We start from the raw sequence: 18,653 nt of genomic DNA on the forward strand, positions 1-18,653 counted from the left end.
GTTTGTGTTTTTCCTAAAATAATCTGTCTACAGGACTGAAGAAGTCATGTCTTCCTTTGATGAGGCATCAAATCTGTTCAGATCAGCTGTCTTCCTCTGACATGAGTCCACCCCTCAAATACATTAATGCTCAAGTTGTTGTTCGCAAGGTTGTTCTCTTAAGGCAGTTTAAAGCTCATAAAGCATCAATCTCCCGTGAGGCAGAGGCAGCAGTGTGTGCCAGGAGGTCCAGAAACCATGAAGGGTCCTGTGGGTAGTCTGAACTCACACTGGAATGTCCCTGAAGGCGAAGAGGCTTCACCATTTTCTCACCACCTGTCCCTGCTCCCCTCACTCAAACCATACTGCAAAGAGTTTTTTTTTTTAACCCTTATGTAATCAGGCAAGTAGGTGGGGAACACCACACTGACCTGGAGGAGTAACTGCAGGGGGATTGAGTGTCGAACACCTCTACCTATCTACCTGTCTATCGCCTAAGCATGTGTATGTGTAGTGCTTCTGGGGACATCTGTCCACTGAAGGTCTCAGACAAAATGTCTGCTATCGAAAAGCTACACCAAGATCATTTTGAGTAACTCTGATAAACAACATTGCTTTGTGCTGACACACTGTCAGTTTATGAGACTACAGCTGTCAACATTGTGAGACGTCTAGTCTCAAAGGACTGACTGAACGGCGTGACAGCATGCAGACGCAGAGACAGAGAGAACGACAGCTCATCGTTGGAAAGCATCGAAGTCAAGATAGTGCAGTTATTATTCCCGAGGCCCACACAGTTAAGAGGGCTCGACATATTTACATAAAGTCCATATGTCTCGGTGAGTAATAACCCTCAATCAATCTGTAGCTGCAAGTAAAAACCGTATTTCTTCTTAACAGAGCCTCATATTGGTATTTGTGTTTAACATTTTTTCCCATTTCTGGCAGAGTGGAGGCAGTGCTCCAGGCCTTGATGACTGTGAACTGCTGTATATTGAGCTCATTTCTGAGCTGCTGGAGTTAACATCACTTAACATCTTTGTCCAGAGCAAGGTACTTTAGACACTCTGTGAGCTGCCCTCTTGGGCTACCTTCAAGCCAAAAGTCAGCTTTGCATACATGAGACCCCAAGGTCAAATATGGATCAACTGATACCCATGCTTTGGAAAAAAATGGTCACACTCTGTAAGAACAGCAACACCATCAGTATATTGTTTTAATTCTGTCCAAAACTTTTGCGGGTTGCAATGAACATTTCATTTTCTAGTGATATACAATCATACACTGTGTCTTCATACTAATGCTATAGTCTATACACGATGTCCAAACGCTGATAGTGCTCTGTTTTGGCGTATCTGCAGAGGAGTCGAGTCCTCTTCTCCAGAGTCTACCATGTTGCACTGCCATGTTTCTACAGTGGCCCAGAATGGACAAACCAAACACTGGCCTGGCTCTAGAGAGCCTTTCATGTTTTTAGCAGCACCATAGGTTCTCTTACATGCTTGAATGGGGAGGTTAAGATGAGGGGGATTCAGCTGATTACAATCTGCAACCTCACCACAAGATGCCACTAAATCCTTCACAGTGGACCTGTTAAGTCTTAACCAACACAAGTTCCTTAAATAACATCATTTTCAAATGGATAACGGCATATTTATGTACTTGTGTTATTTTTTTTAGATCTAAAATGTTTGTATTCTACACAACTGGGATGCAGGAGTCATCATTTTACCTAACTTGAACCATTTATCGTAACTGTCAATGAGTGAGGGGGTTTAGTGTCTGTTAGTTGTTGCAGCAGATGAACTGGCAACCTCTTAGTTACAACACTCAACTCATCAGACAGACTGTAATGTATGATTCCTCATGTATTTTGGACAAAAGTGTTGCTTTAAATTAATCGGTCTTTAAACATATCAATTTAAAAGGCAACTGCATAAATACAACATTATACAGAAGCTTAATTGCTGGCTGTATATATTTTATTTCCTTTTTCAGGACTGGTTTTCAGTGAATCTGAGTCACAGTCTCATTAGAAAGTCTTTTTTAAAATCAAAGATGTTAACTGAACACTTGGGTTGCAGATGAAAGTGACATGTCATAAATCAAAGCTGTGTTTTTTCTGGTCACAGCAGCATCATGGTATGCCTCGGCTCTGCCAAAACGTAGTGGAGATTGGCCAAGAAGGATTTCAAGGATGCACAAATAATCATATAAGAGTATATAAGTAATTCCATGTGTGTTGGACTCACTTTGCCTCTGTCTCTGTCTATTTCAGTTTGATTATTCCCTACACTTCCCAGAACACTTCTTGATAACCCTCAGAGAACCTGCTTGAATCAGCTTTGGGGTTTATTGTTGTACCTGTTTAGCAGAGTAAAGTTGTCATAATAAATGTGTAGACATAGAGGAGGTCAGAGTAAAGAGTGAGTGAAGCGACAGCAGCATTATTTCAAGGGTTAGGGTTAATAATATGGACTTAACAAAAAGCAATGGTCAGGCAACATTATCTTCACAATTTGTGTTCAGGTGAATGACAAGCAATAAACCTGAGTGCTGGTTCGGAGGCTGCAGTGTTGATGTGATGGACCCTCTAATAGACTTCTGTCTAGTCTGGAGACGAGGCTGCCAATTCGTTCCACCTCACAGGACCAACTATTAGATTCTCCTGGAATGAACCAAGTGCATTGTTTATTGTTAGCCATGCACTGCAAAAAATAACTGTCTAAAACTGTCATTTTAATTTGTCTGGTGGTGTTTAACTTAAAGAAACATTGAATCTGAGCAAAAACAGAACAAAAGCTTTTTAATGTGAATCGGTTGACATGACCTTGGTTACCAGGCCATAATGTGGCTGGTTTGTCTAAGTATTTTTTGAACAAATAAACCTCCGATACAAACAAGTTAAGTCATATTAACATTTACATTCATTTATTTTTTTCAAATACTGAAGTAATGCTTTGAAATATTTCGTTCTGTTGAAGTGTCAGTGAATGTTTTTAACATGTAACGTATGTTCAGTGGCAAGTCAGTGCATATTTTTGTCCAGTGTCAGACAACCAATCTCTCCCCATCTCGTCTGGAGGGGCTTTCAATGGGTCATCCGGAACAGTAGTTCATTAACAATGCTTTAATTGGAGGCTTGTTGGCCTGTGAAGGGTTTGGAAACATTGGGGTTGAAGGCAAATTCCTGAGCAACATCAATATCTACGCACCAGTGAGGACGGTTAGTGGGGGCACAAACAGGACCAGCTGCCCTGCAGACATATATACTTAAATCTGGTGCAGTAGCACATGGCTGAGTGGACGGATACTCATAGACATCACAGTGTTTACAGGTTATGTTTGTCGAAGCCATTGTCAAGCCAGTGTATTTACACACAATGGCTGTAATGAGCTGCACACTGTAATGAGGTGTAAACCACTAAACATGCATAGCTGTGTTTTGTTCTGTCAAATTAAAGAAACAGGCTAAAGACAGCGGTGCACAATGCCTTTTCAGTTCATGAGTGTAAGAAAGTGAATTTGTCCTGGAGACAAACTTCACTCCAGTCTCCTGCTGCAGGCTGTATAATCGTGCAAAACATGTGGACCACCCTGATAAATGAGGCTTCCATACAAACCATGTCAATTTTTTTCCCCCCCACTGCGCTTAAAGTCTTTTTGCTCATCCAATTTAGTTGATTTGTTTTTGGTCACCCAGTCATGGCTGAGTCTGCCTCCCTGAAATCAATGAATTGTCATGAAGGTGTCCTTTACGCAGACCATAAACCAAACCACTAAAAAAGTCCCTTCATCTCATCGGTAGTTTTTCTACATTTGAGAAAACAATACAGCTGTTCTGAGCTGTCCACCAGATGTCTGTCCACCAGGATGTTTCAAAGGATTGTTTTCTTCAGTGCACTCAGAGTCCTGTTTTCAACCACTGACTGAAGTGCTCTGCAACCCACCCCGCCAGCCTACAGAAGCAACTGAAAAGTGTCATCATCTCAACAAATGACTTTTCTTCTGGGTAGTATCTGCAGGGATAAGTGGGAATATACAGTATTTATGTACTTTGGGTAAAGTGACCCTTTGCATAATTGACTCTAGACTTTGTGTTGCTGATTCTCCATGTTAGCAATGTTTTATAGAGTGATGAGTCAAATTACGACCATGCAAACTGTTAATGCTAAACAGAAAATAATTAAGCTCGTCGGCCTCTTTTGTGTCTGTGTCAAACCATTACAGGGCAGCCAAACTGGCGACACCGAACTGAAGTCTCAGGATTTCTACTTTTTTGACGCAACAGTTGCCAGCTGCGGCTTGGAGCGTTGGCTTCATTTCAGTTGGTAAATGGGATCATTTACCTGCCCGTGGCTTCGATATGGACATTTCAGCGTGAGAGATGAGTGTCAGACAGACATGGGGGCGGCTAAGCGTAATGAAAAGCTTTCCCTCTCTCTTTCTTCCACACGCAGACACATCCGAGCGCGCCACTCACCAAGTGGGAAAAGGAGGAGACACACACACCTCCATATTTACACGACACACATTCAAGAGAGCATGGTTGTTGCTGCGAGGGGCGCAGCAGAGGCTGTTTCCTGTGTGTCGTGTCGGTTTCCAGCTTTCTGTCATTCGTGGTCTCAGTGCGTAAAAGCCGCCGGAATCACCATGATGACCGATGTCCGGAGTTTCTACCGCGCCGGGATCTGATTCACAACCCGGAGCGCAGATCTGCTGACTTAAATGGCTTAGCACAAAGTCTGTGGAGGGAAACCCTGCAGATCCACCTGGATTAATGTTTCGACCATGAGGATACCTGCGCATGGAAAGGAATCTGTGAACGCTCCAGTTAGTGGAAAACACACTGGTTAGAAAATCCAGTGAAGTAGCCAATACTTCGCCATACGCGCATCAGTAACCTACAGGTACGACGACAGGGTATATGGGATGTTCATCTGGCTTTATTTGGATCTAATATTAAAACAAAACAAAACAAAACAAAAAATTACGTTTTCTCCTGGGTTGAGCACTCCAGCGTGCAGGACTTTCTGACCATCCTGTCTGATTCAATGAACTTAATTTAGACAAGGTGAAAGTAGAGAGTGGAGTTATAGGGTCTGGGGTGAGGGGTGGACCTCAGACCTGCTGTCTAATGGGGTTGCAGTTTTTCAGCAGGGGGTCTCCCTCATTAGGAGCCAGAGGTCAGAGAGGTCAACTCACATGGTCAAGTGGGCAGAAGTCGTTTATTTTTCCCCTGAGTCAGCGTCCTGAGGGACCGTCAGGCACAGGGATGCAGTGGGAGATACAAGTGGCAGGATGTTGACATGCGTGGGATATTTATGGAACACAGGCACAGCTATCAGGAAAGTCATATCATTTACACTTTTTGTTGTTCTTGGAGCTCATGTCAGACTGTAAAGGTAAGTGGTTTCTGTTCTGTTGTGAACCTCCGGCCAGGCAGCCATCCTCTGTCCTCTGCACTGCGGCCACACAGGCAGCATTTGTGTTGAAAATGTCAGTAGTCTCAAGTCTATGCTAATGTAAACTTCTCTGTTTTCACTGAAGTGCCCACCTTTAAGAATCCAGCAGCTATGCATACAGCCCGTGTCTGGATGTTCAGGTAAAGTCATTGTTTCTATTATGGATTTTTACATGTTTCTGTACAGGTGTTTGCATTCATTTGAACTTAAATGCAGATGAATATCTGTCTTTTCACATAGCATAGCTGTGTCATTCTCTGATCATCCATACTGCTATGTCTATTCATACTTCATACTACTATAAACCAGTAGTAATCAGTAATCAGTAATTATTTGTATCTGTTTTCGGTAGAGTTCCTGTCCTCCTGCTGATGCTTTGGTCAGACCCCCTTGGTTGCCAACCCACAACAGACCACAGGAAGGTGAGCAGCAGTTGTGTAGCAGGTGGTGCTACTGCAAAAAACTAAATCCTGCGTTCTAACATGTTTGACGCCCTCATTCACACAATGGTTTACCTCCCTCGGATATTTCCCGGCCTCTTTTTTTGTTGTTTTATGTATTAGTCCAATCGGACGGTTGGCACAGGCTAGTGGAACACTCGTCTAGAGGAAGATGGCATGCACGATCGCGTCTTGTTAGCGGAGCCAACTGTCACCTCAAGTTGTAAACTTTCATCCCTGCCTCCTGTGTCCCAGCATGTGTAAACAGTGAGAGTATTCCCAGGGGGAACCTGACCAGGCTGCTGATCTGTTAACTTGTAATGAGAGCATGAGTGAAAAGTTCTGTTGATTGCAGTGAAACAGAGAGGGCTTATGCTGTCAGCAAACCACCTCTTGACCTCTGGAGCCAGAGGAACCACGTGGAGGAAACTAGTGGATGCACCTCGTGTGTGAAGATGACTGACAGGTCAACTAACCAGTCAGGTTTGAGGGGGCTGGTGCAAGTCAGCTCTGTGCTTTCCACAGGGCGTTGAGCTGTGTGACCTATGGCTGACCCAGGAGATGACAGTGGCATTGAGTTACAAAGACTGAAGCAGGGTAGAAGAGGTGGAGGGGGTCTGAGGTCTCTCTGAATAGCTGCACAGGATGATTGACAGGAGAAGAACTTCCTGCCAACTCTCCCTACAGCTTCAGTATTCTCTTTCCATCCGCTAAAAGTCAAAGACAGCTGAGCTTTTACTATGTCCATGTGTTTGCCCAGAGAGGTAGCTGTGAATGGAGACAAAGTGCTCCTTAAAGAGCAGGATTTCCACGCGGCTCCACGGATAAAGCCGGCTTGGCACAGGGCTTCTTCTGGCAGGACCCTCAAACAGAGAGTGCAGTGATCACTGCTAATACGTCCCTGGCAATGTTGCACAGAAGGATAGAGTCAACAGTGAGAAATGCAGGTAGCCAATGGGAGATAGGCCACAAACAGACATTCACTAATCAGCCAAATCATGGCTTTACAACCGTGAACAGAGGTCTGTTTCATGGACAGTGGTGGGAGGCAGAGGGGCAGGATAGTCATGTTGATGAGATGAGGTCAATGACTTGAGCCTTTATACAAGGCCGTGATCTGGAGAGATTAAAGTCTTGTTGATGGAGGCTTTCCATCAATCCTTGGCATTCACTTTGTGTGGCACTGTCCTGCTTCTTTGCACTCTGTGGTGTCGCTAATCATGGTTGTTTCATCTCCATGTAGGTTACTCAGAGGGCAGAACCCCAGCAGGAGTTCAGGGCAGAGCATGGAGAAATTCAAGGCTCCTGGGGCTCATGGGGTGCCTGGTCAACCTGCTCCCGGACCTGTGGAACAGGGGTACAAGAGCAGAGCAGGCCCTGCCTGCCTGCTTACACTCCCTCCCAGTACCCCTCCAGAAGAGCTGGTGTTCACCCCCAGCATCCAGGCCATGTCATTTCAGCCCTGCGGCCAACAGTTCCTCTGCACCGCGACTCAGGCAGGTCCTCCAACAGCAGCAGCCGTGGTGAGCAGAGGGAGGAGAAGCAGACCCGGCCTGGTGGACGCAGGTACTGGATTATCCAGAGCAGGGTGGTAGGATTGGTTTAGAGCTGCAGAACAAACAAAGGTGTTGGAATCACTGTGCTTACAACTGCAATTTTCCAAGGCTGTGATTTCTTGCTGTTTAGAGGAAGTGTTTAGGTACAGATGGGTGACAAAAGGAACACACAAATAAATACATAAACACCCATGACGTATTTTGGAGCTATGGTTTAGATAGCGCTCTCCATTATCACCATCAGCACTAAATTAGGGAAAGTCTTTCGGAAAAATGATCTTCATTCTTGCAGCTGAGTTCCAGACACATGGAGATTATGTTTAGGAATGTATGCTATGAGTGCATATGTGTGTTTTTCCATTAACTTGTCCCCTGCATGTAGCTTCCAACGCAACATGCTCTGCAAATAAGTGCAAAAGAGCTTGTGATTATCCTATATTACATATTTTATTATAAACCATATTTATTTATTACATTTCAATCACTACTGTGAAAAAACTGTATGTCTACTGGAAGTAATTTGACTGGCATTATGGTCAGTGAGGAACTTTTTCACTGTTTCGGCCCTTGTCTTTGTCGAGATCTACAAGTCCTTAAAGAGCCTGTACGGCTGTGCTGCATGCTGAGCAGCCTGGTCTAAAAGTGACTCTTTGGAGCCATCACTGTGGGCCATCTGACTGCCCTTCAGTGGAAAGCTCGTCTTTTATGGATGGAGTCAAAGGCTCGGCTTGTGCTTGGCAGCTTTGTGACCTCCTTCCTGTTGTGCTTGCCTTTAAACAAATAGCACTGACAGCTGAGTAATGGGGGGGTTGTTTGAGTTGGATTCTAAAGAGCCAAATAATGACAAAAGCTCTCAGAATTCTGCTACTGGGATCTGGACACTTCTCAAAAGTTGTAGTACTGATGAAGGACCATAATAGTTTCCTCAGTAAAAGTAATTTAGCGAAAACATCCTTAATTAAGGTGGGTGGCCTCTGTTAGAACCTCTTGTTGGTTTTAGGAGGGTGAGTAAACAATGTTTTCTGTAGTTGTGCAGACAAAAAGTAACTGGATTCAGTTCTGTGCTGGGAGGTGATAACTAGTACACAGTCATTGGTTTGGTTGTTGTTTTTGTCTTCAGGAGGGTCACTCAAATCATCCCGGGGAGGTATGGCTACGGGAGAGCTCCTTATGTTGCTCCATTGCAGACGGATACAGGTCAAAGCTCTGGGACAGCTCGTCCCCACAGACAGAGACGCTCTGCTGCGGCTGATGCCCACCACCCCACCACTCGAGGCCACGGTGGCCACAGGTCAAACAACCTTGACCCCCCCAACAACCTCCATCGCTACAGCAGACCCTACATGCAGCGCAGGGCGCAGCAGCCCCAAAATAACCAAGTCTGGGCCCCCCTCTACCAGCCTGGTTCAGCAAACCAGGCCCAGATCAAGGAGGAAGCACAGGCATCAGGCAGCCAGACATATGGACCCCACCGGCCCCAAGACAGACCCTACAACCCCCTGCCTGCTTCCTTCTGCACAGGGGAGCATGCTCACTACAGGACGTGCAACAGTAATGTACGCAAATCTGCACCTTCGTCTCTTCCTTAGCATGTCGGCTAGGCAGGAGGATTTAATGGATAAATAACGTGACTGATTTTGCTGAATGTTCTGATTTGTTATTGATTCCTTTACAGTTTTTGTTGATAAATCAGGAGGTGCAAAAAATCCATAAAACTAAATGTTAGAGCAAAAGATAAAAACATAATACCTTTCTGTAGATGTTTCCTCTCTGTCAAGGCTCACATTTCACATGCTCAATTTTAGCCACAAGATTTGAATCTGAAAACAGCACAAGAATCCAATTCAGTTAGATTTTGTATATTCAGACTGGTCGGTGAATGTTATGCGATGATGTCATTGGCTGCCTCTTCAAACTACTCTGAACATTTATTAACGACTTTTATAGGGGAGTAGCAGGTCTGTGAAGGAGGAGATCATTTCACTTTCATGGGCCTCCAGGATTACAGATATAAAACAAAAATGAAATGCTTCTTGGTACAATGTCACATAAATTGTGAGACAAAGTACAGGTTGCTTATTTACACAATGTTTGCTAAGAACTAAGCTACTTGCTACCTTGCTAGCCTTCACACCCACTGCAACCGTCAAGAAGTGGTGGGGACGATTTGTTTGCTTCCAGTGCATTTTCTCCATCATTCCTCTGTTAATTAATGAACCATACTGTCGCAGAAGGTGACATGTCCATCATTATAAAACTCACCTGGAGCTGGAGCACCTAGTAGAACAGTATTGGTCGAGCTATTGGCTGAGAAAGCCTTACCAGTTCACACCAGCTGTAATGCACAAGGGTGGTTTTGCTTCTCTGATCCAAGGTTATGGAAACCCTCCTGTGCATTAGAATAGATTCAAACAGTGCCTGGTTCTGTATATTGTCTCTGGTGTGTGATGACATTCAAGCAAAGTAAAGCAGACCAGGGACTTGTTTATACAAAGGAGATATGGAGACATGTCAGAGAAGCTGAGGTTCACTGGCGAGCCTTCCTAAATACCAGAATCTAACTACTTCTGGCAAGAAAGCCTGAGCTCCAAGCACAGGGTTAAAACAGAGAAGATTGAATGCAGCAGTCAATCAATGGCTATGGAGCGTAACAATGAGAAATGTGAGCTTGCAAAAGGAATTACCTGCTGAACTCTGTGTCTTCGTGGAAAATGAATGTATATGTGGTGTTTATGTGTGTGTGTCTGGTCCATCCGTAGGCCTGTCCTCCATCCAGCAGACACATCAGGGCTGTTCAGTGTTCTTCATACAACAACCAACCTTTCATGGGCAGACTGTACGAGTGGGAACCTTTCAACGAGGGTAGGTTGTATGCAGGCCTCTGTAGTTATGTGTGTGCAGTATGTGCATATGTGTGTAAATAACAAAATAAACATTCATGTAAAAATGTACCAAACTAGTAAATAGTGGCACAGTAATAAAACACATGTATACATCAAAAATAAGGCTAGTCTACAGCTATGCTAGTGTCTCTGTGAAGCTGACCAACCAACCAACAGATCAACATTGCCATCCCAACATCCATCAAGAGAAAAGAAAGAGAAAGCAGTTCGAACAAGCAAGCAAAAAGACTAACAGTATGTTTAAAGAAAGTGTTGAAGAAGTGACAGAAAAAGTGCAACCAGATTGGCCCAGAAGCCTCAGACAGTCATTCTAATATGAAAAGTACTCCACACAATCTTAACACAGATTAAAACACATGCATTTCACAATAAATCACATCTCTGCTGTCAGTTACCTCTTCAGCTGTCTGACCTTTGACCTGGATGAACAAAGGTACGCTGTGATGGAGGCGCTGCAGTATGTCACCTGTCTGTAGTCACTGATTAATGTTCATTCATACAAACTCTCTGACCTCACTCACCTGAAGTCTCCAGGCAACAGTCAAAACACCTCCTGCAATGTAATTTCTCGGAGAACACTAATGGAAATAACAGTCTCCAAATGAATATCCTGTCAAACAGATGTGCATTTTCACATCTCATCTGGGTGCTGCAGCCTTGACTGAAGGCTAGCGCAGATGTAAAAATTAAATAACCTCAGGTAAATGTATGAGGTGGAGTCTGGATTATTTGACATCCATCCTGAACTGTGCTTAAACAGACTCGCGTACATCTGTTTAAGAAATACCTTGCTGCTGGGCTTATTGCACTGTATGTCTAATTGATTAAGCACCGGAACAAAACGTAAAGAACAGGGATCAGGATCTTTTTGTGGTCTGTCACTGCTGATTTTTGTAATCCTGTGAAACAGGGAATCTTTTGTTGAAATCAACAACACCATTTTGAGACAGAAGTCAAATGACAGAGTACAGCTCCAAGGCTGGATAGTAGAGCTGCGTGTTGTTTGTGTAAGTAACGTGGTGACACAATGTTACCCTGTGCGCTTTATTATGAAAAAATTAAGAAGTGTTTAAGGGCCTGTACTTGAATAAGATACCAAACAGGACTTGATGTATGTTTACAGTTCTCATCCTTTGAATGTGCACTCACTGTGCTCTGCAGATCCATTCATTATACTTCACAAACTCACTAAGTATTGAATTTTATGTTCATATGTGATGTTATACCTACTGATACACTTGATGAAGTGTAGAGCTTCATATGTCTTTTATGCACTGCTTGATATTTGTTCTGTTTCATCACTGTGCACTGTGAGAATAATATGCCACCGAAATTTCTGCATATTTGTCACAATTGCCTTAATCTCCCTTCAGTTCCTGGGGATCAGCATTGTGAACTCAACTGCCGGGCCATAGGGTTCAGGTTCTACGTGCGACAGTCAGAAAGGGTGATCGACGGGACGCCATGTGGGCAGAATGACACTTCTCTCTGTGTGGAAGGAAAATGTATGGTAAGCCACTGTATGACGCATTTTTTTTTTTTAATTCCAAAAGAAAATGACCCAGGAGAGGATTTTGTTTTCTTTATCACCAGCATCGTGCAAATCTATGAATTTAAAGCTATTTCAGCTCAGTCATGCTTTTTGAATCTTGGCCAATACACAGCTTCCTTGAGGCTGGAGGCTGCCAAAACCCCATCAATCGACAAGCTTTTCATTTGTATGTTTGACCCAGCAGTCTTTCGCTCTTCTTTGCCTCTTTTATCTCATGACCTTCCCCATTTCTACCAGATTCATGGTGTTTGTGAATATGTAAGCTTAAATAATTAGTTGGCTTTGCTGTTGGATCCCTGTGTCCTTCATGTTTTCATACTGACCAACCAAAGTACAGTTAACAAGAGAACATGAAGGACGTGTACAGATCTTTGAAGTTTACTGCACCTGACTGCTAATGTTGTATTGGATGGAGACTAAATTGTGGAAATCAAGAGCGGACTCCTTATTTCAACATCATCATGAATGATTTGGATATCCCGTGCTGCAGTATTGGAATATGGTTTGTCATTGAGTCATTTTTGACTCTACCAGCCCCAAATTATAATCCAGTCTGAAGGTGTAAATCTAACCCAGACAATGTGAGGGTTGCTCAAAATTTAGCCACTAAGAACTGGAGCGTTCACTTCAGACAGCGGTTCTGATGCAGTGATGAAGGTGAGCAGCAGAGGGCAGCACAGCATCAGAGTGAGAGCTCTATGGACATGATGTTGAGGAGTGAAGTGGAGGTCAGAAGGAAGTTTTTTACCCCCATGGGCCCAAGCAGGAGATCTGGGATCTCAATGTAGCACATATTTGTACTCCTGACCCTGTATTTAATACACGCCATGAAAACACACCTGCGAGCTCTGAGTTGGAGAGACAGAAGTCGCTGTGTGGGCCTGCTTGTGGCTGGCTATGCATTCAGTGTGCTGGAATCACTTTAACATTCTTTTGATCAGGGTTTAACTCAGAGAAATATGTTGGAGAGAGAGCTCATTTCCAGTTGGTCATGTTGACCTCGCTCTGTTAACTCTGTGTGTTTCCCATGCGCCATAATCCAGCAGCAATCTTTGCAACATCAAGATTTAATCAAGATAGAAAGCCCTCTGATCTCTCACTTTGGCCTTGATCACATTTCCACTGTTAACACACACGACACGGTGATCCCTCACGTGGGTAGAGTTAAATTATTATTCAACCAGATTGTTGTTTATGAGTCAAAATCAAGCAAAAGTATCTTCGGGTGTTAAATCTTTACTCCTTGCCTTAAATTCCCCCCTTTAGTTTAGAGATAATGTAAAAACATCTGGATAATTTGGATAAATAAATTTATATCAGAATCACACTTGTCATTTAAATTAAACATTATTGTAGGAATTGCCAAGCGTTTGTTGTTCTGATAGATACATACCATAACATATGGACTATACATTCCATATAGATGTCATTGCAAGCATATTGTTTAAGAAGAGACCACCACAGGAGGAGGCTGGCCTGGTAGAGGCACACAGCTATTCATCATCATCATCAGCAGCAGCAGCAGCAGCAGCATGGAGCAGGAAGGAACCACAGGGAAGAATGAGGAGCTGGCAGCTCAAACAGATTGTTTGAAGTGTCAGTCATCATTGGTGCCTGTTTGGATCAGCTGACGGTCAGCTGGTTTGGTGCACTCTGCTTGACCTAACCTCAAAACGTGTCAAAATACTGTGACAAGTGAGACATTACCCGTTACATGACATTTTTATGTTAAAGTTTTCTTGCTTGACCGAAGTACATCACAGAGCCAGCTGGAGACAGTAGACTACAGTCTACACTGCACGCTTGTTAAATGATGCTGTAGTAATGACATAATAGTACTGACTGTTGTAGTACTATTTAATAACCCATAATAATCCCAAAAAAGCCGTCATTTAACTTACACCTGCAAATGTAGAATTGCCAGTCAGGCAGCTGCAAATTGTCTGCTAATATTGTCTATCATTTCATATTTTCACTTTTTAGACATTGATTGACAGCCACACTGTATTACACTCTGACATGTTATTACATCATCGTCATTAATACAAGCACTTAGCTTGTCAGTGGCTAATGTTCAGGCTGTGGTTTCTGTGGCTCCTGCAGAAGGCAGGGTCCATGTGGAATAAGAGCCCTGCTCTGATGTATGAAACACTTTGATGGTCTCTAGTATTGGAACAGCAGGAACATCATGTCATGTCATGGGAAAGCGTTAATGGAAAAACCCTGAATTTTGATCAGTGTTTGTGTAGTTGTTATTGTAATAGACCCCCGTACAGCTCCGATTAAAACTAAAGTGATTTAAAACCAAAGAGCAGTCAACTGAACACATGTCTATTAAAGTCCTAAGTAGCCAAACTAAAACAGTACTACACTGCAGAGGTCAGCGGGTATGTGGTATACCCTGACCCACTGTAGCAGTAGTCTGATGCCCGTGATTCAGATCAGAGCCAAACCATGCAATCATTTCTTTCTCTTTATTCAGAGGGGATCAAGCAGGTCAGAGCTTGTCCTTGCATAGCACAGAGATACTGAAGTATGTTTACTGGAAGCTCAAACAAGCAGTTCTAACTGTGAGGTATGATACTTGTTCTGTATTTATATTCAACATGCAAAACATTCATCATTTAAACTCCTATTGTTCCACCATGATTGAAAGCACATATACAGAACATATTATGGCCCTTCCCAGATTGTAGTTGATAACAGATGTACAAAATTAACCACCTTTAATATACCCATAATCTGTTATATTTGATAAGCCTTTTGACAGTGCTTCTGCTTTATGAGTGACTTCTGGAAAATGACAGAGGTGAATTAATTAGACAGAAAAGCAACAATGTCATGAGCTGACATTAAACCTACATTAAACTCACACAGTAAGCGGCTCACAGTTTCCTTTGAGGTTTACTTTGCAGTAGTGGCTGGAGGTGATTTTAGTTTTTGGCTTTCACGTTGGTCCCAATGGCAGTGAACTGATTTATAGGTACTTAATCATGATAATGAGATATTAATTCAAAACTGAACTCTGTTTTTGAGGGAAATGTGGCTCAAACATGTTGTTATTTTAACTTTTCATATGAGCGAAGCCAGCGAGGTCGTGTGCTTGTTGTGGTGATGCACTGCTGCTGAACATGGTCTCCTGCCACACAGCCCACAAATTGTGTGGTCCCTGATGCCTCCATCTGACACGTTTCATGCCGCATGAGTAACAACCCAGCTCTGTCCGTTTGGCCTTTGGCCCGCTGGTGCAGGTCTCTATCTCGTATTTCTGAACGTGACCCACTGACGCCCACAAATTGGCCTGTTAGAGAGACTCATGTCTGTCAAGGTTTACAACCAAAGCTAATGAAGGTCGTTTAAGGTTCGTATCCAATAGCTTTGGAATTCAGCAGTGTTTCAGCTTTCTTTGACAGAGTGTGATTTCCTCCTCATGTCACTGCCATGGATGTTGCTCACTTAATTGTATGCTGTATTGGCATCTCAGTGCTTGTCCTGAATGGTCTGAGGTGGAATGGAGTGAGGGTTTGGTGATGTGGTTGCGAGCTGTTTGACAAGCCCACAACAAAGGTTTCAGTGCTGTTATCCATCCAAAGGTCTGGAGAGTACAGTAAAAGAACATGGCAGATTTCAAGGTTACTTACTGTTTTTTCCATACTGGTGTGCATCTGGCCCACACAAATTTAAATGGCCTGTCAATGTTTTTCATTCTGTTTTAGTGCCTGTGCTTACTCACAGACAGGCTACATCCTGAATGTAAGAGAGCGTAGGCAAGCCAAACAGTTGCTCACTGTTCAGGACACTCAGCTCTCTTTGTGTGTGCTGCTGGGACTTTGCTTTCCTTCATGATTTGTCCTGTCTCAGATGGCTCCAAGGAGCTGCTTCAAAACTGCTGAGTAGCACTGCACTCTTGATTGGGCGGCTCAGCGCACAACTGGTGACATAAATGGGTTTGGACAGCCAGTCAGTGCATTGCCCCTATTCTCCACATAATATGAAAAAGAGACCATTTTTGTCACTTTCTTTTTCGTAGGTCTTGAAACTCTGTAGTGGTGAATTGAGTTAGATCCTTGTTGTCTGTCTGTGGTATCTGAGCATAACAATCATTAAGATACTAACAAGACTAATATCCGCTTCAGCCTACATGATATCAGGCCGATAATAGGCCGACCCGACAGACCGAGGGTACAGGAAAAACAAACATGTGCGACCAGCAGGTCAGTTGATCATTTTATCCTGTGTAGTTGCTGTCATAATTGATGACAACCAACACTGCATCTGGGACCTCTTATGACGTCCCGCTAAAAAGACTAGAATTTGTCAGAATGTTTTTGCCTTCTGTCGGCTGGTATGTCAAATTCCATGGCAGTAACCAATAGGAGCACAGAGCACTCCTCTGTGCACAGCTGTAAAATGGTGAAGTGAAAGAGGAGTTGATGTTGTTGGTGCTTGGAGGTGGAACTGTGAAACAGAGCAATGGCCAAAGTTGTTTTTTTAAATTATTTTTGAGGCTTTCTGAACACAAGACAGCCCGTATCATACACACAGCTTCGGTACCGTTCTTTGTTGACATTCTTGTTCTAAGTGCCAGTACACGATCTACATCTCCTGTCCAGTTGGTATTGTACATGTGCATAGGTCAGGTCCTAATGCCTGACTGATGGGTCACTGTAACCCTAATTATTTTCCAACCAATTACATTCGAGGGCTGGATTTCTGTACATACACAGTACCAATTGGGCAGGAGGTACAGATCAGGCACTGACACCCAGAAGTCAGCCCATAACCTTCTCATGACATCACGCGTGTCGTGAAAGACAGCAAACTTTGATTGATTGGGAGCCAACATCTGGTCGTTCTTGTCTCTTGGCCAAGTAATGCAAGAACATAAGACTCTATAATCCCCTAATGTGAGACAGTGACCATGTTAATCAACAAAAATATTGTGTGGCCCAGCATAAGAGTCAACAGCCATGCTAGTGGCTCTGTGAGGCTGGACTTATGCGTAGCAGTTCTTTAGTTTAGCTGAAATTGGCTGATTAGCACAACACACATAGCACAGCTGAATTTTAGATTTCACCTGATCCATCCCCAGGGGCACATAAATACCAAGTAAGCACCAAATTTTATGGCGATCCATCAACAGTTGTTGAGATATTTGAGTTTGTGGATCGATCTAATGACATTGCCACCCCTTTAGGCCATACTGCTTGCATGAGTAAAAAACTGACTCGTGGAGTTTCAGACACTTTGCTTTCATTACTAGAACTGCCTAGCACATTTTTTTTTGTCCAGGTTGGCAAATCACAGTAATTTGACAGTTACGTAGGATAAAACCAATCATAAAAAAGCTAATTTGCTTCAAAAATATGTTTATTTACCGTAAATACTATTTGATTCAATTCTGGTTAAAACATCAGCAGTGCTGAGGCGTGCTTTTCCCTGAACTGGAAATTTTGTCATATATAATGCCATTTAAAATTAATTGATTTTTTTTTTTTACTACATTATTACATTTCTAATTATAATTAGTCTTTTGGCAGACGCTTTTATCAAAAGCAACGTACATATGAATTCACACACCAATGGCGCAGCATCAGTGGCAGTTTTGGGGTTCAGTATTTTGCCGAAGGATACTTCGACATGTGGACTGCCGAGGCCAGGCAATGGAACCACCAACCTCCTGACTGGAGGACTCTACCTCCTGAGCCACAGCTGCCCCTATCACCATATCACCTACATTATATCATTTGTTGCATATAAACTAAGAAGGGAAGCGCTATGTCATTTTAGTCAAATTATAGGACTACTGTATATTTGATTTCCTGATATCCTCTGATCAGTTTCTTTAGGATCACTGTTACAAGTGGAAATGCTGACCATTTCTTATGACTCATGTGTATTCTAACACTTAGGAAAAAGGCAGCTCGAAGGTACTGAAACTCCCCTGAATGTGGTTACTCATTTCAGATGAACAGCGAAAGAAAGATCCCTTTATGGTGGGAATTCCATTCAGCTGCGACTTCTCTCTCTTTATACCAAGGGAGGGCATTTGAGAAGGGTGTGTGTATTTTTAAAGGGCGATCACTGACCACACACTTCTCTGCTGGCGGTGGAGGGCCCAGCTGAGGGTAAAAATCTATCAAGCATGCACTATTCTACATCCAAGGTCGGGGACAATGATAAAACAAGAGGAAAAACGTTTATGGCAGCTGAAATCGGGTAGATACATGTGGATGATAAATATGACAAAAATAAGATGATCTGTTAATGCTTGCTGATAAGCCGTGCAACACTGGACTGACAGATTTGGGCATGGCCTTTGACTCATGGTCCTCTCTTAATAAAGATGACAGATAGAATGAGGCTACGTCCGACCCGGCGCAGAGTCTTCCTCTCTGACTGGCATGTTTCCCAGCACACAGAGCGTGGCTCAGGCCCAAACTTATCAGACAACATCCTAGGCCACTCCTCACTTCTCTCCTCTGACAGCTGCATCTGTTTTATGCATTCGCCTCTGTGGTGGACAGGCTGACTTGTTAAAAGGGGGATGAGTGCTCTGATATACAGCTTGCCTGCAGAAGACTGGTGGAGATACCTCAGTCCCATCTTTGTCACAGCAGGCCCCGGCTGCATGCTCACAGGGTGTTGCCCACCATTACCAACTGGATTCATGTCAGCAGTCTGTCTTACAGTTATTGGACCTATGCAGTAATGGTTATAATGGGCATTGACTGAAGAAAAATGCTTTCTTTGCAATT

At 43.3% G+C, this 18,653-nt stretch overlaps 1 protein-coding gene across 1 annotated transcript in view; it reads left to right on the top strand.

Annotated features, from left to right (window-relative positions):
- Positions 1-4,550: 4,550 nt before the first annotated feature.
- Positions 4,551-18,653, top strand: part of thsd4 (thrombospondin type 1 domain containing 4) — a 39,943-nt gene continuing 25,840 nt past the window's right edge. The window contains exons 1-7 of the mRNA XM_076745902.1: positions 4,551-4,889; positions 5,530-5,584; positions 5,797-5,866; positions 7,128-7,450; positions 8,561-8,996; positions 10,200-10,302; positions 11,717-11,853. Of these exons, the coding sequence (XP_076602017.1) occupies positions 5,556-5,584; positions 5,797-5,866; positions 7,128-7,450; positions 8,561-8,996; positions 10,200-10,302; positions 11,717-11,853 (1,098 nt within the window). The 5' untranslated portion in view covers positions 4,551-4,889; positions 5,530-5,555. The remainder of the gene's footprint in view (positions 4,890-5,529; positions 5,585-5,796; positions 5,867-7,127; positions 7,451-8,560; positions 8,997-10,199; positions 10,303-11,716; positions 11,854-18,653) is intronic.

The sequence above is a fragment of the Chaetodon auriga genome, chromosome 1 (genome assembly GCF_051107435.1).
Source record: "Chaetodon auriga isolate fChaAug3 chromosome 1, fChaAug3.hap1, whole genome shotgun sequence".
NCBI lineage: Eukaryota > Metazoa > Chordata > Actinopteri > Chaetodontiformes > Chaetodontidae > Chaetodon > Chaetodon auriga.